The 20,699-nt window shown below is 36.1% G+C and overlaps 1 protein-coding gene across 2 annotated transcripts in view; it reads left to right on the forward strand.

The window, feature by feature from the left end:
* The window catches only part of UBR1 (ubiquitin protein ligase E3 component n-recognin 1), a 142,893-nt gene that overhangs the window by 21,206 nt on the left and 100,988 nt on the right, over nucleotides 1-20,699 (forward strand). For both annotated transcript variants that reach the window (XM_082735361.1, XM_082735362.1), the window contains exon 4: nucleotides 9,468-9,578. In XM_082735361.1, coding sequence (XP_082591487.1) covers nucleotides 9,468-9,578 — 111 coding nt within the window. The remainder of the gene's footprint in view (nucleotides 1-9,467; nucleotides 9,579-20,699) is intronic.

Genomic DNA, 20,699 nt, shown 5'->3' on the forward strand with positions numbered 1-20,699 from the left:
GATGTCTTGAAGTTGAAGCCAGTGCTCATTTACATTTCTGAAAATCCTAGGGCCCTCAAGAATTACACGAAAACTAGTTTGCCTGTGCTCTGTAAATGGAACAGCAAAGCCTGGATGAAAACATTTCGGTTTACAACATGGTTACTGAATATTTTAAGCTCACTGTTGAGACCTACTGCTCAGATAAAAGATTCTTTTCAAGAGGTGCCTGGGTGGCTCAGTTGGTTAAGCGACTGCCTTCGGCTCAGGTCATGATCCTGGAGTCCCGGGATCAAGTCCCTCATCGGGCTCCCTGCTTGGCAGGGAGTCTGCTTCTCCCTCTGACCCTCCCCCTTCTCATACTCTCTCTCTCTCAAATAAATAAAATCTTTTTTTTAAAAAAGATTCTTTTCAAAATATGACTGTTTACTGACAGTGCATCTTGTCACCCAAGAGCTCTGATGGAGATGTAAAATAAGATTAATGTTGTTTTGATGCTAACACAGCATCCATTTTGCATCCCGTGGATCAAAGAGTGATTTCAACTTTCAAATCTTATTTAAGAAACACATATCAGAGGCACCTGGGTGACTCAGTGGGTGAAAGCCTCTGCCTTCAGCTCAGGTCATGATCCCAGGGTCCTGGGATCGAGCCCCACATCGGGCTCCCTGCACGCCTGTCTCTCTGCTTACTTGTGGATTCTGTCTGTCAAATAAACAAATAAGATCTTTTTTTTTTTTTTTTTTTAAGAAACATACCAAAAGAAAAGAAAAGAAAAGAAACATACCATAACACTACAGCTGCTATAGATAAGTGATTCCTCTGATGGGTCTGGGCAAAGTAAATTGAAAAGTTTATAAAGAGGATTCATCATTTTAGATTAAGAACATTCATGATTCATGTGAAGAAGGAGAAAACATGAACAGGAATTTGGAGGAAGTTGATTCCAACCCTCAAGGATGACTTTGAGGGGTTCAGGACTTGATTAGGGGAAAACAACTGCAGATGTGATAGGAATATCAAGAGAACTAAAATGAGAAGTGGAGCCTGGAGATGTGACTGAATTTCTGCAAGCTCATGATAAAACTGTAATGGATGACGAGTTGCTTTTGATGGCTGAGCAGCAAAAGTGGTTTCTTGAGACAGAATCTACTCCTGGTGAAGACTGTTGAAATGACAACAAAAGATTTAGAATATTCCATAAACATAGTTGATAAATGAGTGGCAGGGTTGGAGAGGATTGACTTCAATTTTGAAAGAAGTTCTAGTGTGGGTAAAACGCCATCAGATAACATTGCATGGAACAGAGGAATTGTTCATTGAAGAGTCCATCAATGTGGTATACTTTATTGTTTTCTTATTTTAAGAAATTGTTGCAGCCATGCCTTCTCTAGCAGCCACCACACTGATCAGTCAGCAGCCGTCAACATCAAGGCAAGACCCTCCACCAGCAAAAAGATTACCACTTATTGAAATCTTAGATGATGGCTAGCATTTTTAACAGTAAAATATTTTTAAATTAAGGTACATATACCTTTTTTTTTTTTTAACTATAATGGCACTTAATAATTTAAGTATGTAATAAGCTACAGTATAGTGTAAATGTAACTTTTATAAGTACTGGGAAACCAAAAAAGTCATTTGACTCACTTTATTATGCTATTTGCTGTATTTCAGTGGTATGAAACTGAACCTGTATGATCTCTGAGGTATGCCCATATTCACACAGTCTTCCCCTTTACTCAGAAATAAATGTATCCAAATGAAGTTTATAAAGTAGTGAAAGAAAAAATTTCTCATGGTAGACTTATATGGAAATAGCAAAATATATAAATTATGCATTCAAATTTTGGTATTTCTTTTAAAACATATTGTATATATAATACTTAACCAAAGTTTATTTTAACTATTACTTATTATTGGGGGAATGTAATTAGGATACAGTTGTGTTTTTTTATGGTAAGCAGTGTTGCTATAAACATCTTTTTTTAAAAGATTAATCTATTTTAGAAAGTGCACATGTGAGCAGGGGGACGGGCAGAGGGAGATATGGAGAAACTCAAGCTGACTCCACACTGGGGCTCCTAATTCTCTACCCTAAGATCATGATCTAAGCCAAAATCAAGATTCAGATCCTTAACCAACTAAGCCACCCAGGCACCCTGCTATAAACATCTCTATGTGTGAGTCACTTTTCTGTATGTAGGATTATTTCCTTAGGATAGGTTCTCAGAGGTGGAATTACTGGTTTAAAAAATATGGACATTTCAGGAAATAAAAAGCAAGCCTCAGATTAGGTGAAAGTGTACAATACATGTATGTGATAAAGGACTGGTATCCGAAACATACAAAGTACTCTTAAACAGTAAGAAAATTAACAATCCAGTTTAAAAATGGGCAAAAGATTTGAAACAGACTTCACCAAGGAGATGTATAAATGGCCAGCAAGTACGTGAAAAATGCTTAGCATCATCTGTTTTTAAAGCAAGAATGAAGTACCACTACATACCTATTAGAATGGCCAAAATTCAAAGCTCTAACAACACCATATGCTGATGAAGTTAGGAGCAACAGGAACTCTTACTCATTCCTGAGGGAAATGCAAAATAGTACAGCTACTTTGGAAAACATTTTGGCAGTTTCTTGCAGAAGTAAACATACTGTAACCATATGATCCAGCAGTTGTGTTCCTTAATATTTACCCAAATAAACTGAAAACTGCACAAGAATGTTTATAGCAGCTTTTTTCACATTTTCCAAAACTTGGAAGCAACCAAGATGTCCATCAATAGATGAATAGATAAACCAACTTTGGTACCGTTACAATGGAATTTTCTTCAGTGATAAAAAGAAATGAGCTAGTAAAAGAGCTGACAGGACCTTAAATGATCATATTGCAACGTGAAGGAAGCTACTGTGAAAGCCTACATACTGTGTGGTTCTAGCTGTATCACATTCTGGGAAAGGCAACACGGTGGAGACTAAAAAGTAGACCCTGACAATGGTGGTGAGAGGGATGGAGGAATGAATAGGTGGAGCACAGGGGATATTTAGGGTCGTAAAGCCATTCTGTAAGATACTGTATTGGTATATACATGTCATTATTAATATGTTAGAACCAAAAAAGTGTGCAACACAAAGAAACCCCAGTATAAATTATGGACTTTAGTTAATAATGTATCAAAAAACAATGTATCAACATTGACTTACCAGTTGCAACAAATGTATCACTCCAATACAAGGTGTCAGTAATAGGGGAAACTGATGGGGGTGGGGAAGTTGAGGTATATGGGAACTTGGTATTGTCTGCTTATTTTTTCTTTAAACCTAAAACTGTTCTAAAAAAGTCTGTTAATTTTTAAAAATGAATCTCAAAGTTTCCTAATACATTTTACAAAAGTGCCTCATGAAAGAATTACACCAAATGGGGGCGCCTGGGTGGCTCAGTGGGTTAAAGCCTCTGCCTTCAGCCCAGGTCATGATCCCAGGGTCCTGGGATCGAGCCCCACATCGGGCTCTCTGCTCTGCGGAGAGCCTGCTTCCTCCGCTCTCTCTGCCTGTGTCTCTGCCTACTTGTGATCTCTGCCTGTCAAATTAAAAAAAAAAAAAAAAGAATTACACCAAATGTACTACAATTAGTGGTATAGAATCTCACAGAACCTGCAGAAACCTTTAAATAGAAACCCTTTAAACTAAAACCTTTCAAACTGAACCCAACTTAAAGCAATTTTTCCTCTACTTCATTGAAAAGTATTTTCTTGATTATTCTTAGTTGTTTCTCTTTGCTTATTCTGGAATGGTGAGTATGAAATACCCCTGCGTTGCTACTTTGCCATCTTCCTGGATCATAGGAACAAGGCTGTTTATTTTGGCGTCATCCTTGCTGACAGGGCCAGGGTCATTGATTTGATAAGTAGATTAAATTCCAGAAGCTGTGATCACAATAATGTAGCTTTGATAAAACAGAACCAAAATAGTGGCTGAGTTCACCTAATTAGGGTCTTCTCATACCTTGGAAGCTGATACCAAAGCCAGGCCAGCTTCTAACGTTGGTGTCCTTTTATTGAACACATTGCAGGGTCAGTTAGAATAAATCTGAAGAAGAAAACAAAGCCCATTACCAGTTTTCTTTTTCTTTGTCCCTTTCCCATGTATGTCTCTATCTTCATTTACTAAATTGCAATGATATGTTTATGTGTCCTTCATCCCCATCTGACTATAAACTCTGCAGGACAAGGCCCAGGTCTCATGTACTTTACACCTCCTGTGTCTTTCATAGTACCTGGAATATGGAGGCTTTCAACAAATGTCTCTTGAAGTTTGGGGATCAAAAGGACTAGACCATAGATAGAGCTGATATCTAACATTTAATTATAAAGATAATCATGAGGGTCTATTTTAACATCAGCCTGCTGTAATCTTACATGATGAGATTTATATTCTTTTTTTTTTTTTTAAAGATTTTATTTATTTATTTGTCAGAGAGAGAGGGAGAGAGTGAGCACAGGCAGACAGAATGGCAGGCAGAGACAGAGGGAGAGGCAGGCTCCCTGCCGAGCAAGGAGCCCCATGTGGGACTCGATCCCAGGACGCTGGGATCATGACCTGAGCCGAAGGCAGCTGCTTAACCAACTGAGCCACCCAGGCGTCCCGAGATTTATATTCTTATATTGTCTTTGAAACAACAGCACTAAAAATAATTAATTTATCCAGGCAATATAATGAAACTACTTTTTTAAAAATTTAAACAATACAGGAAAATATAAATAAAAATTATAGTTGCCATTCTGTCTCATTGTACTTTCTTTATTAAACTGAATACAATTTAGTGTATATACATCCTTACAAATCTTTATGTATTTATAAACATGCACGCACATTTATATGTTTAGGAGGGGTGTGTATATGTGGTGTATACAAATGGATCTTAAACTATATATCCTGTCTTGTAATTTGTTTTCAGCCTAACAGTATGTAAAGGGAATAATTCTATGTTGATACGTATAACAACTCTCCTGCCTTATTAATTGTTGCATGTATTCCTTTGTGGGATTGTATCACCATATATTTATTTAACCCTCCCCTTTTTTTAGACAATTATGTTGTTTCCAGCTCTTCACTGACCAGTAATATTGGAATGTACACATATACCTTTGTTTTCATATGAACCAGTGTATATATATCCAAGAATGCCTGATGCTAGATATTTAGAGGTAGATTTTCTGGATTGAAGGGTATATGCATTTAAAATTTTGTTAGAGGGGTGCCTGGGTGGCTCAGTGGGTTAAGCCGCTGCCTTCGGTTCAGGTCATGATCTCAGAGTCTTGGGATCGAGTCCCACATCAGGCTCTCTGCTCAGCGGGGAGCCTGCTTCCTCCTCTCTCTGCCTGCCTCTCTGCCTACTTGTGATCTCTCTCTGTCAAATAAATAAATAAAATCTTTAAAAAAAATGAAATAAAATTTTGTTAGACTTTTGCCAAATATTTTTCTTGAATTACCATGAGCTTACATTCTCAGTAAAAGACTATGAAAATGGGAGCGCCTGTGTGGCTTTGTTGGTTAGGTGTCTGCCTTCACCTCAGGTCATGGTCCTGGGTCCTGAGATTGAGCCCCATGTTGGGCACCCTGCTCAGCAGAGAGTCTGCTACTCCCTCTCTCTCTGCCCCTCACCCCCACTTGTGCTCTCTCTCTCAAATAAAAATCTTTAAAAAAAAAAAAAAAAGAAAATGTTCTTTTTCCACAGCTGTCCCCAATCTTTATTTAATCAGTCTTTTTTTTTAATCAGTCTTTTCTTTTACATTTTGCCATCTGTTAGATTTCAGATTATTGAAGAATGTCATTACTTTAAGTTGCATATCTATTTGTAGTAAAATCAAACATACACTTAACTTTTGATTCAGCAATCCTACTTCTAGGTTACCCAAATGAAATGCAAACATTTGCCCACACAAAGACTTGTGCATGAATATCTTTTCATATTTTAAATGTATATTCAATTTCTTTTGTGTTACTATTTCTTTACTCATTTTTCTATTGTTTTTTAACTTATTGCTATGTTGCATACTTCACAAATATTTTCTTAATAATGTTTGTTTTTTAAAAACTTCTTTTAAGTGAGATTTATTGAGATAAAGTTTATATAAAATAAAATCTACACTTAAGGTGTACAGTTTGAGGTTTTCACAAACATTATATATTTCAGTAACCATCGCCTCGATCAAGATATGTTTGCTCATCTGCCAAATTTCTTTGCATTCAGTTGTCTTGTCTCCATATTCCTGGTTCCTGGTAGTCCCTGAACTGTTTTCTGCCCCTATATTTTTGCCTTTTCAGAATGTCATATAAATGAAATCAAATAGTATGTAGTGTTTCCTGTTTGGCTTTTTTTCTCTTAGCGTATTGCCTTTGAGATCCTCTCATATATCAGCATTTGTTCCTTTTTATTGCTGAATAGTATGCCTTTGTGGGGATCTGCTACAATTTATTATCTTTCATCATTGGTGCACATTTGAGTTGTTTCCAGCTTTTAAATAAAGCTTTCTTAAACATTCATGTACAAGTCTTTGTGTGGGCAAATATTTGCATTTCATTTGGCTAACCTAGAAGTAGGACTGCTGAATCATAAGTGTATGTTTGATTTTATATGATCTGGTTTTTGCCTTTTAACTTGATTTATGCTGTCATTTGTCCTGACATTTTAAATATATATGTTGTTAAGTTTGCCATATTTTTAAAGGCTTCTAAATTTTGTGCCTTGCTTCTATGCCATTCCCTATTCTAAGATGATGCTTTTACTTTTTTAAAAAAGATTTTATTTATTTATTTGACAAAGAGATAGAGCCAGAGGGCACAAGTTGGGGGAATGGCAGAGGGAGAGGGAGAAGCAGTCTCCCCACTGAGCAGGGAGCCCAATGCAGGGCTTGTTTCCAGATCTCTGGGATTGTGACCTGAGCTGAAGGCAGACCCTTAACTGACTGTGCAATCCAGGTGCCCCTAGTCTATCAGTTTTAATGGTATCTTTAATTCCTCTTACTACCTGTATAATAGTTAATAATCTTATGTTACTTTCTCTTCCACTTGTCCCAGTTTTTATTTGTAGCCCTCATGAGTTCAAGCCCTAAGCTGAGATCAAGAGTCACATGTTTAACTGACTGAGCCTTTCAGGCTCCCCACTACATGTTCCTTTACACTTAAAGTGTGCTGATCTCTATTCAAGTAGATTCCTCAGGAGAGGTTCATGTATACAGTATTCCTGATGTTCTGACATGTTCGAAATTGTATTTTTATAGATTGGTTAGAGATAACATCCTTGATTTGCATTTATTTTCCTTGAAGACACAGCTCTGCTACTGTCTTGTTTTATATGTTGTCATTGAGAAGTCTGATAACAATCTAATTTTCTTGCTGTTGTGTTATTTCATCTTTTTGCCAGAAAGCCTTAGGACATTTATCTTTACAGTCTTAGAACTTTAGTAGTATATACTTCACAGCTGATCATCCTAGGTGAGTTTTAGTGACTCATGGGTACTTCCAGTGTGTAGACTCAGGTCTTCTTTTATTTTAGGAAGTTTCTTTGGATTACAGTTTTAAATATCAGCTCTGTTCCATTGTTTAGATTTTCTTCTTTGGTGACTTCAGTCATGCCTATTTTCTGTTGCAACCCCTTTCTCTCTAACCCTGTATTTAATTACCACATTTTCATTTCTCAGTTGCTTTTCCTGCTTTGTTTAATGTTATGTATTAAATTTTCATTTGAATCTGTTGTCTTGGGCACCTTGTAATTTAGAATTCATTTCTGGTAGGATTTTTCTAGTTCTCTTCTGGTTTTGTTTTGTTTTTGTTTTTGTTTTTCCTGAGTTCAGTCAGGTCTCATTTATCCCTTTTTTGTCCACTTCTGTTCTTAGTTTCTTCATTTCTAATTAAAGGTGCTTTAATCTGATTAAGGACTTTCGTATGCCCCAGATGCTTGTTTGAGGCTATGTAATTAAGTTTGGAGCCTTATATTACAATTTCCTTTAGCTTTGTGATTGGATTTTGGCTCTTACTGCAATTTTGGCCTTTCTTTTTTGGTAATAGTTTTGTATGAATGTGGTCTACCTCTAGTCTTTTTTATTTCATGGATAGGGTCCATAATTGGTCTCTTCTGTCAGTTGCCCTCTTCTTTTTTTTAAAGACTTTATTTGACAGAGATCACAAGTAGGCAGATAGGCAGGCAGAGAGAGAGAGAGGAAGGGAAGCAGGCTCTCTGCTGAACAGAGCCCGATGCAGGGCTCGATCCCAGGACCCTGAGATCATGACCCAAGCCAAAGGCAGAGGCTTTAACCCACTGAGCCCACCCAGGTGCCCCCAGTTGCTCTCTTCTGTGTAATTTCTTTTATAGATGATGCTGGTGGTAGAGGTGAGGTGAGGAGAGCATTTGGCCTGTGTTGTTTCTCTCATTTCTGTAGGATCCTTAATTTTTCCCTTTTTATTTCCTTGTTTTATTTACTGCCACACTGTTCAGGGCTTATCACCTTTTTTTTTTTTTTTTTTTAAACATATTTCATTTTCCTCCAAAAGCAACACTTCTCTCAGGTTGCTACTTCTGGTCATGCTCATTTTTAATCTTTCCCCGGGAACTGGCTGGTCTCAGCCTATGTTCCCCAGTATTGGGCGTGGCTTTGTATGCGCTTCATCTAAATCCTCTATACCCTTCTGTTTTCTTTCTTGAAGCCTCTTAAGCTCCTCTCTCATCTGTGGTTGTAGGCTTGAAATGATAGGGAATAGGAACTCTAATGGAACAAGTCATTTGAGGCTGTGGCATGTATTTTTCATCTCTCAATAATGCTGCAGACATGAATCCTGTGTGGTTTTCTTGCTCTCCTTGTTTATGTTTTGGAGGAAGGTTTTGGGGAAGATTCAAAATCAGGCAATAGTCATCATCCTCTATCTGGATTCATGTATGTTGCATCATTTTTGTTGTTGTTGTTTGCAGGAACTCTGAAAGGAAAAGTAAATAGTAACTAATAATAATAATAAAAGTAAATAATTTTAGTTTCAGTGGAACATCAAATAGATGTAAATACTGTAAACATTTCTCAACTATGTAAGTATTATTATAACGATTTTTAGAAGTGTGTTTAAGCAGAAAAATGTCATTACTCAGGCATTCTAGGTGTTGCATAGTGGGTTGGGTTTTTTTGCGTACTTCATAGTCTGTTCTCCACTAGTACACAATTTTAAAAACTATTATTTAAAAATTAGGTGTTTCAAAGCATGTTTGTTTCAAAATTTTGTCAATTTTGAAGGCTCATTTTTGTTGTGATTGAGTGTTCAGATTTTGATTTATTTTGGTTAACTAAAGTGGGCTTTGGTTTTATTTGGTTTCTGTTATATTAATGGCAGTTAAGTTTTAAGTATTGGGGAGCATTTGTTATTTGAGTCATCTTCATCCTCCTTGCTTTGTAATGTGTTTTAAAGTCAAGACAAACTCATTTTTCATTTATCAGATGCATACTTCTACTGGAGGGGGATTTTGTGATTGTGGAGACACAGAAGCATGGAAAACTGGCCCATTTTGTATAAGTCATGAACCTGGAAGAGCAGGTACTACAAAAGAGGTAAGAGTACTATTTTTAAAAATTACTAATTATTTTAAGCTTGATGCAGTTAGGTAGAAAGAAATGTTATATTATGGGTTAAACTCAATTCCATTAAAAATCCTGGTTTTTAATGTTCCAGTATTTAAATGTAAGGAGTTTTATTCTACTCTTTATTTATTTGTCTAAAGAGTGAATTTCTGGGACACCTGGGTGGCTCAGTTGGTTAAGCAGCTGCCTTCGGCTCAGGTCATGATCCCAGCATCCTGGGATCGAGTCCCACATTGGGCTTCTTGCTCAGCAGGTTCTCCGTCTGCCGCTGCCTGCCATTCTGTCTGCCTGTGCTCGCTCTCTCTCCCTCTCTCTCTGATAAATAAAATTAAAAAAAAAAAAGTGAATTTCTTAGTTCTGTTTGTTAAGCAGTCAGTTTGATGGGTAAGAGTAATATATAAAGCTAAAAGAGCAAATGGAACAGTAGAATTGGCATGTAACTTCAATAATTACTTTTCATAGAAAAATTACTTTTATTAAAGAAAAAATAGTCAATAAATTGATTATCTACTATACATCCTAATCAAGAAAAGTGAGTAAGCCCAGATAAAGGCTATTAGGAGAATGAGGAAATAACTATAGACTGCAGATACAGAAGAAATTAAAAGGATTATAAAAGACTCTTTATAAGACTATGTGCAAATACATTTGAAAAATGGGTTATTTTATCAAGCTATATAAAATTTAATCATTTACACAAACATGGAGAAAACTTGAACAATTAATAACCAATGTAGAAACTCAGAATGTTGTCACAAGAAAGTACTTCCTAAGAAGTACTTCCTATGTTCAAATGATTTCACAGAGTGACCCTTTTGAAAAACTGCAAGAAATAGTTTTTTTACTCTTTAAACTGTTCCAGATAATCCTCTAGCAATGAATACCCTGAACCCCCAGATTTTGATCTCTTTAAGTACTGTTACTCACTAAAAGAACCCAGGGCTTGTAAAAATACCTGACCAGGTCTGAGTCAAGGATTAAGTAAGCTTATGAGGATGGGTTTGTGTCCTAAGAATCTAGGACCCAGCATGAAAGGGCTGTCATTGATCAGAGTTGGACAATTAGAGTATCAAAATAATACTAATTACAGTAACTGCTGTAACTGATTGAATCATAATATATGAAAATTCATGAGTTCCTAGTAAAACCAAAGAGAACTTAAATTATTTTGCCATGGCAGTGGTTATTATATCAATTTCTCACACTGAAAACTGGTAATTAAAAGAATGAACTAAGCGCATTTATTCTACCTCTTTTTTAAAAAAAATTTTATTTATTTGTTTTAGAGAGGAAGAGAGTGTGTGAGCAAGAGTTGGGGGAGGGACATAGGGAGAGAGAGAATCTGAAGCACACTACACCCTGAACTTGCTCTAAACTTGGAGCCGTACTCAGGGCTCTATCCCAGGACCCTGAGATCATGACCTGAACCAAAATTGAGAGTTGGACGCTTAACCAACTGAGCCACTCAGGTACCCCTGTTCCGCCATTTCAGTAGTAATTGTATTTCATGGTAAACAAGTATTTCCAGTTTACAAGGTAAAGCTCTTCTTTCTGGCTGAATGCTACCTAGCTAATAGAGAAGGGATAATAGGATTAGAATAATTAACATTTTGTAAACCTTGAAGAAATATTTGATTCAGGCAAGTTCATTAATGGATGCTAAACCCATGAAGACATGAGTTGATAAAGAACAATATTCATATGGTTCTAAATTGTCATCTCATAGATCACTTGCTAGGCATAAAGGAAAAAAGTAAAACTTTAAGTGGTGGTATTATATTGTCATCTCCTGAAACTGGTCATTGGTATTAGCATCATTACTAATAATGGAGTGAGATGGCATAATGAGCCTCCTCACAGGATGTAAAATAAAGTACATAGGTTAACATCTCAGAATCAGCTCACTTTGGTGGCACATGTGCTAAAATTGGAATGATAAAGAGAAGATTAACATGGCCCCTGTGCAAGGATGACACAGAAATTTGTGAAGTATTCCATACTTTTATGATTTCACTCATATGTGGAATTCAAGAAACAAAACAGATGAGCATAAGGGAAAGGGGGGGAAAAAAAGGAGGGAGACAAACCATAAGAGACTCTTAACTATAGAGAATAAACTGAGGGTTGCTGGGAGCAGGGGATGGGCTATATAGGTGATGGGTATTAAGAAGGGCACTTGTGATAAGCACTAGCTATTATGTGTAAGTGATGAATCTCTAAATTCTACTCCTGAAACTAGTATTACACTATATGTTAACCAAAATTTAAATAAAAATTTGAAATAGTGGGAAAAAACAAAAGTTCATAAAAATTTTTTTAAAAATGAGTTAAGGTAACGTACTGTATAAACAGAATAAAAAACAAAACCAGATGATCATCTTAGTAGATGTAGCAAAAGCATTTGACTAAATCCAACATACTTTCATCATAAAAAGACTTAAACTTAAAACAGAAGGGAATTTCCTCAACCCTAATAGAGGCCATTATGAAAAACTCCTAGCTATAAATTTATTAGATACTTTCCCTCTGAGATCAGGAACAAGACAGAGATTCTGCTCTTGTCACATCTATTCAATACTGTATTAGAGGTTCTCGCTAGGGCAATTAGTAATGCAAGAAAAAAAGTGAAGGCATCCAGATCGGAAAGGAAAAAGTAGAACTAGCTCTATTTGCAGATGACATGATTTTATATATGGAAAGTCTTAAGGAATCCACACAAAAAAATGATTAGAACTATAAGTTCAGCAAGAATGTAGGATACAAGATAATTATACAGAAATCACTTGCTTTATACATCAGTAATCAAAAATCTGAAGAAGAAATTGAGAAAAAAATTCCATATTGGAACATTCTATTCCAATATTTCCATATTCCATATTATAGTATCAAAGAGAATACAATATTTAGAAATAAATTAGCAAAAACAGCATAAAATTTATATTCTTTCACTGTTGAAAGAAATTAAAGACGATCTCAATAAATGGAAAAACATCCCACTTTTTTAAAAAAAGTTTTTGTTTTAATTCCAGTTTGTTAACATACAGGGTAATATTAGCTTCAGGTGTACAATATAGTGATTCAACAATTCCATACATCACGGTGCTCATCATGACTAGTATGCTTCTTAATCCCTATGACCTGTTTCATCCATCCCTCTCCACACCTCCCCTCTGGTAACCATCAATTTGTTTTCAGTAGTTAAGAACCTGTTTCTTGGTTGATTATCTCTCTCTTTCTTCTTTCTCCTTTGCTCATTTGTTTCTTAAATTCCACACATGAGTGAAATCATATGGTATTTTGAAGATTTAAAATTGTTAATGTGGCAGTCCATTGGCTATTTTTTCCGTAGCACCACCAAGTGATTAAACTTACTTCTCCATTGACACTGACCAGGTATCCCACAAATTTAACTCAAGTCTGATACTCTCTGCTTGGTGATAACATCAGATTCCAGAGATTAAGGGCATAGTCTCACAAGCTTCCCCCATTTTAGATATCACTTGGAAGTCTAGGTTCTCTTTGCTTTTGCTTCTGACCAATTGGCTATAAATCAGAGATTCTCATAACCCTCTCTTCGGATTCCATTGATTTACTAGAGCAGCTCATATAACTAAGGAAATGAGATTTCCTAGCTTTACTAGATTACCTATGTATTATAAAGGACTGTACTTCAGAAACAGCCAGATGGAAGAGGTGCATAGGGCAAGATATTTGGGGATGGGTTGTGGATTTTGCATGCCATTTGAGTGCACCACTCTCCTTAGATCTCTGTGTGTTCACCAACCTAGAAGTTTCCCAAAATCTTGTCCTTTTGGGTTTTTATGGATGTTTCACTATAGGCACATGATTGATTGAATCATTGGTCATTGGTGGTTGTTTCAACCTTTACCCCCTTTTCCCTCTGCAGAGGTCAGGGGATAGGACTTGAAGTTCCAACCTTCAGATCACACGATCAGTTCGCCTGGCAACGCTTTCTAAAAGTCACTTCATTAACATAATGAAAGACTTTAAAAATTCCTCCCAACACTTTGGAAATTCCAAGGGTTTTAGGAGCTGTATACCAGAGAATGGTGAAGACCAAATATATTTCTTCCTATACATCAGAATATCACAGGCCATATGCTCCAGTTAATCTACAGATTCAATACAATTCCTATCAGAATTCCAACTGGGAAATTTTTTTTCTCTATTTTAGTAATTGATAAGCTTACATTAAAATTTATATAGAATTGTAAAGGACCCAGAATAGCCAAAACAACCTTGAAAAAGAACAATTTGGAGAACTCACACTTCCCTATTTCAAAACCTACTACAAAACAACAGTAATCAAGACAATGTGGTATGACATAATGATAAACAGAGATTATGAGAATAGGTTTGAGAGCCCAGAAATAAACTCACCTGTCTGTGGTTAGCTGTTTTCAACCAGAATATGAAGGGCATTCACTAGGAAAAGAATAGTCTTTTTATCAAATGGTACCAGAACAACTAGATAGCCACATGCAAAAGAATGAGTCTGGATCTCTAGCTCATATCATACATGAAAATTAGCTCAAAATGGATCAGAGATGTAAATGTGAGAACTAAAACTATAAAACTCTTAGAAGAAAACATAGAGGCAAATCTTTATTATCTCATATTTGGCAGTGGATTGATAGACATGACAGCAAAAGTCTGAGTAATAAAAGAAAAAATAGATAATTGGACTTTACCAAAGGACACTCTCAAGAAAATGAAAAGCCTACAGAATGGGAGAATTATGTTTGCAAATCATATTATCTAATAAGGGATTCATATCTAGAACTTACAAAGAGCTCTTTAAACTCCATAATAAAAAGACAACCCAGTTTTTAAAGCCTGCAAATAGTCATTTCTTCATGAATAGTCATTTCTTCAAAGTGTATATATACATAGATATACACGCAGCTAGTAAGCACATGAAAAGATGCTTAGCATTATTACTCATTAAGGAAATGCAAACCAAAATCATGACTTTGTTTTTCATACCCACTAATGGCTATAATCAAAAATGCAAATAATAAGGAGTGTTAGAATGTGACAAAGTTGGAGCCCTCATACGCTTTGGTAGAAATGTAGACTAGTGCAGCCACTTTGGAAAATAGTCTAGCAGTTCTTCAAATGATTAAATGTAGAGTTAACATAACACTCCAGCAACTCTACTTCTAGGTATATCCTCAAAATAATTGAAAACAGTTCAAGCAAATATTTAGACGTAAATATGCGTGGTAACATTATTCATAATAGTATTATTAGAGAATAATATATTACTCATAATAAAAGTAGAAACAACTCAATGTCCATCAACTGATTAATGGATAAACAAATGTGAGTAAATTGGTACAATGCATTATTTGGCTATAAAAGGAAAATAATGAAACATGCTTCAGTTTGGAGAAACCCTGAAAACATTATGCTAAGTGAAAGAAGCCAATTATAAAAGATCACATTCTATGACTACATTTAAATGAAATAAATGGAATAGGCACATTTAAAGGGACAGAAAATGGGGTAGTGGTTCTTTAGGTCTAGGGGCATGGAGTCATTGGGTGGCAGAAGAAGAAATCACTAAGGAGTGTTTTTGTTTTTGTTTTTTTGAGGTGATGAAACTGGTCTAAAACTGATATGGTGATAGTTACAAATATGTGTAAATAAACTAAAACCATTAAGTAGTATATTTTGAGTGAGTTGTATAGTATGTGAGTTATATCTTAAGCTGTTAAAAATATTGAAGTAACTAGAGTTTCTCTTATGAAATATGTATATATATATTTTTAAAGATTTTATTTATTTATTTGTCAGAGAGAGAGCGAGCGAGAGCGAGCACAGGCAGACAGAGTGGAAGGCAGAGTCAGAGGGAGAAGCAGGCTCCCTGCGGAGCAAGGAGCCCGATGTGGGACTCGATCCCAGGACGCTGGGATCATGACCTGAGCTGAAGGCAGCTGCTTAACCAACTGAGCCACCCAGGCGTCCCTGAAATATGTATATTTTTTAATATTGATTTGAGAGAGAGATTGTATGGGTTCATGTCCATTAAGGGATAGAGGGAGAGGGACAGAGAATCTCAAGCAGACTCCCCATGGAGCATGGAGCCTTTCACAGGGCTTCATCTCACGACCCATGATATCATTCATGATTTGAGCTGAAATCATGAGTGGGATGCTTAACTGACTGAGCCATCTGGCCCCACTTACGAAATACTCTTGATAAAAATGTTTAGCCTGAACTTAGTAAAACCTTGAGGTTTAAATTTTAGAAAATACAGGGGAGACATGAACACAATAGAGAAGACCACAAGGAAGATAAGTATAAAATATAGGACATTTTGGGGCACCTGGGTGGCTCAGTGGGTTAAGCCGCTGCCTTCGGCTCAGGTCATGATCTCGGGGTCCTGGGATCGAGCCCCGCATCGGGCTCTCTGCTCGGCGGGGAGCCTGCTTCCCTCTCTCTCTCTCTGCCTGCCTCTCCATCTACTTGTGATCTCTCTCTGTCCAATAAATAAATAAAATCTTTAAAAATATATATATACATATTTCATAAGAGAAACTCTAGTTACTTCAATATTTTTAACAGCTTAAGATATAACTCACATATAACTCACTCAAAATATACTAAAATAAAATCTTTAAAAGATTTTATTTATTTATTGGACAGAGAGAGATCACAAGTAGATGGAGAGGCAGGCAGAGAGAGAGAGAGAGGGAAGCAGGCTCCCCGCCAAGCAGAGAGCCCGATGCCGGGCTCGATCCCAGGACCTGAGCCGAAGGCAGTGGCTTAACCCACTGAGCCACCCAGGCACCCAATAAATAAAATCTTTAAAAAAAAAAAAAATATATATATATATATAGGACATTTCAAGGTAAATAAAATGTATGAGTTTTTATAGGAAATATGGCCTGGTTTCTGTCATGAAGAACAAAAGGCTGGAAGTGGAGATGGTAGATTCATTTAGATGTAATTGACCTAGACATAATAACCAAATGCTGGATATTTTGGGAAGAATTAGGAAAACTGAATATGACCAAGACATTAGAGAATATTTAAAAATTATTAATGTTACTAGATATAATAATGGTATCATAAGTATGTAAGAAAAATTTTTTTTTAGAAATGCATGTTAAGTATCTAGGTTAGAATATGACCGATACCTTAAAATACTGGAAAAAAAAATATATGGAAAAATAACAGTTACTGAATTTAGGTAAAAGTGTCTTTATTATACTGATCTTCCTGTTTTTCCACATTTAAAAAATTTTACTGGTTAAAAATAAAAAGCAGCCAACTTAATACCAAATAAATAACAAAAATATAGAAAATGTCCTTAAGCATAGAAGGGGGAAAAGATAAAGTTTCCAGATTTGTTATGTAAAGCCAACATTATATTGATCTCATATCTGACAATATAGAGAATGTATGGATCAGTTTTATTAATCATTGTTATACTGAAATACTAAATAAAACATTAGTGAGTGAAATCAAGTCTTTTAAAACAATCGTGTACCTTGGGGCGCCTGGGTGGCTCAGTGGTTAAGCCGCTGCCTTCAGCTCAGGTCATGATCCCAGGGTCCTGGGATCGAGCCCCGCATCGGGCTCTCTGCTCAGCAGGGAGCCTGCTTCCTCCTCTCTCTCTCTCTGCCTGCCTCTCTGCCTACTTACGATCTCTGTCTGTCAAATAAATAAATAAAATCTTAAAAAAAAAAAAAAAACAATCGTGTAACACTATCATGCTTACCTTCCTGGAATGAACTCCTCTTGGAATTCACTTGTGAAACCGTTAATCCTGGCACTTTCTGGAAAAGTAGCCTCTTTTTAAAAATCATGATACCTGGAAAACCCAAGAATGTTAACTGAAAAATGGAAACTAGAGTAGAGTTTAGTCAAGTTACTGGTTACAGAACTCATAATAAAAACCATTAGTTTTTCTGTTTAATATATTCAACAAATATTACTTTAATACCCTTACAAGCAATAATATCTTTTAGAAAATGTAATGGAAGGGGTACCTGGTGGTACAGTTGGCTGAGCATCCTAGTCTTGGTTTAGGCCTGGATTGTGATCTCAGGGTCTTAAGATCGAGCCCCATGTTGGGCTCTGTGCTCAGTCAGTGTGAAATGTGCTTCAGATTCTCTTACCCTCTCTCTCTGTCCCCCTGCTTATGTTCTCTCTCTCTCTCTCTCTCTCTCTCTTCCTTTCTAAAGAGATCTTGGGGGGAAAAAAGGAAAATATAATGGAAGAGGGATGCTCGGCTGACTAAGTCAATGGAGCAGATGACTTTTGATTGGGGTTGTGAGTTCAAGCCCCATGTTAGGTACAGAGATTTTTTTTTTTTTTAATGTAATGGAAGAGAAGAGCTCATTCTCTATAGCATGAGAAAAAAATATAATAACTTGGAAAAAATAAATCTGCCAGCTCTGTTTTAAGAAACTTGAAAAGTGTATTCTAATAGGCATGAAAGAAAAAAATAATCAAGAGATACACTTCATTCTTGTATTGGAAGATTCAATACTACAAAAAAAATCAATATTAAAATTTTTTCTAGAGTTAATCCACAAAATCACTATATTCCCAACCAGAATAACAGCCAAATATTCTTTTGGAACTTGACAAAGTTATCAGAAGTTCTTCTGGAAAAATAATCTATGAGAATTATCAGGGAAAGCTGAAATAAAGAATTACGAGTGTGAAGTGTAACAGATTTAAATGTATTAAAGAGCTCTAGTAATCCAAATACGGTGATTCTTGCTACAGGAGTAGACAGCAAAGAATGGAACAAAAAAGAGAATCTAAATCCAAATTGGTAGTAAAGATAGCACTTATGGTTGTTGGTGGTATGTAACGGGCTACCCATTTGAGGGAAAAAAATATTAAGCTTGATTAGATAAATTCCAGTAATATCAATGATTTTTAAAAGCTTTTTTTTTTTTAAAGAAAAGAAATTATGAACTTGTTAGGAAATATGAGTGAATTTTTTTAAATAATCTTGAAGTAGGTTGGGCCTTTCTAACATTTTTTTTTAAACTTCAGAAGCCATAAAAAGGAAAAGATTGATAACAGTGCTTCTGCAAAAATTAACTTCTTTATAGCAAAAACTTTTCATGAGATTAAATGACAGACTGGAAGAAACATTACAGTATGTCATAAAAGATAATTACCTGTCATTAAGAAATCCTTGGTGGGGCGCCTGGGTGGCTCAGTGGGTTAAAGCCGCTGTCTTCGGCTCGGGTCATGGTCTCAGGGTCCTGGGATCGAGTCCTGCGTCGGGCTCTCTGCTTAGCAGGGAGCCTGCTTCCCCTCTCTCTCTGCCTGCCTCTCTGCCTACCTCTGATCTCTGTCTGTCAAATAAATAAATAAAATCTTTAAAAAAAAAAAAGAAATCTTTGGTAATCTGTATATTTGTGCTGTATGACCACTCGTGTGTAGTATACTCTTATTTTACAAAACTCAGAATGGAAAGAATTGTAATTATATTTGGAGAAGTAAAATGTGTTGTCTTCTCTTGAGTAGGAGCATTAGAACACAACAGTATGGGCTCTAGAACAGGTGTCCTCGGTTTGCTTTATAACCCCACTGATAGCTCTGTGATCTTAGCAGAGTTATTCACTGTTTCTTCCTTTCAGTTTATCTCTAAACTGGAGATAATACCATCTGCCCTCACAGGGCTGTGAGGATTAAATGAGATAATACATGCAGAGTGCTTAGCCCTAGAATATGTCTGGCATGTTCTAAGGCCCAGTAAATGTTAGCTGTCATCATTAGTATTAGTATTACAGCTCCTACTACTTTTCCCAATACCTTTCTTATTTGATACTAGTAATGTTTTAGAATTAACTGGTATGTTTTAGAATTAACAGAGATCTTCCACACGAATTATATCAATTTATCCTCATTACTACTTTGTGAGGTAGATATAGTAGCTCCATTTTATAGAAGTAGAAACAGAGACTCAGTAAAGTTAAGTGACTTGTTCAGGTTTGCATTATTTAGTGGCAAAGTTGGACCTAAAATTCAGATCTTTAGATTCTGAGTTCTAGGATGTTTTTTATAATCTTGAGTTTAGGTGTAATTTCAAATTTATGAAAAGCTGCAAAAATCAAAATAGTACAAAGAGTATTCATATGCTTGGGATGCCTCTGTGGCTCAGTCGGTTAAGTGTCTGCCTTCAGCTTATGTCATGATCCTGGGGTCCTGAGATCAGGTCCCACATGGGCTCCCCGCTCAGTGGGGAGTCTAATTCTCCTTCTGCTCCTCCCCTCCTTCTCCCTCTCTCTCTTTGACAAGTAAATAAATAAAATCTTAAAAAACAAAAACAAGAATATTCATATACTTTTTACCCTTTCACCACTGTTAGCCTTTTCCCCCATTTAATTTATTATTCAACATTCATTTTTTAAATTGCTGCTCTCTCTCACTTATTTTACTTATCCTAATCTCAGACGGCCATTCCTTCATTTGACAAATATTTATCAAGTGTCTGTTACTTGATTAAATATTACCAAATGCCCATTACCTAGAATACTGTTTAAACCTTTCAAATTTATTCTCATTTTTGTTTTGTTTAATGAATGCTTTTAATTCTGAATATTTCACTTTCCTCCTCTAATATTTTTGAAAGGGTACTCAAATATTTTGGCACATGGAGAGTAATTTGTGGCTTGGTTTTTATAACCTCTTCATTCCATAACTAGTCATCTGCAAAAACTATCTTTGTGTTTTAAGTACCTAAGGAATCCCTGGGAGTTAATTTGACTCGTTGACTTTACAAAGCTTGCTTAACTTCCATCTGCCTCATGGATTTCCAGTCCCTTTGGTGTTTCCTGAATCATAATGGCCTCAGAACACTGAATTTAGTACTGAACTAAGCTGATCCTGGATTTAGAATTAGATTCAAAAGATGATTGGTCATTCAGGCTTATCCTAAACGTAAATCTGGTTCTGAACTGACTGATTATCTGGAGGTAAGAGAGGGGCACCTGTGGTAGCATATAACTAATTAATTCACTCAACACAAACTGTCCTGTGTACATAGCATTTTGTTGCATCTCTGCTTTGATGAATGTGAAAGCCATACTATAC

The sequence above is a fragment of the Mustela nivalis genome (assembly GCF_964662115.1).
Source record: "Mustela nivalis genome assembly, chromosome: 6".
Taxonomy (NCBI): domain Eukaryota; kingdom Metazoa; phylum Chordata; class Mammalia; order Carnivora; family Mustelidae; genus Mustela; species Mustela nivalis.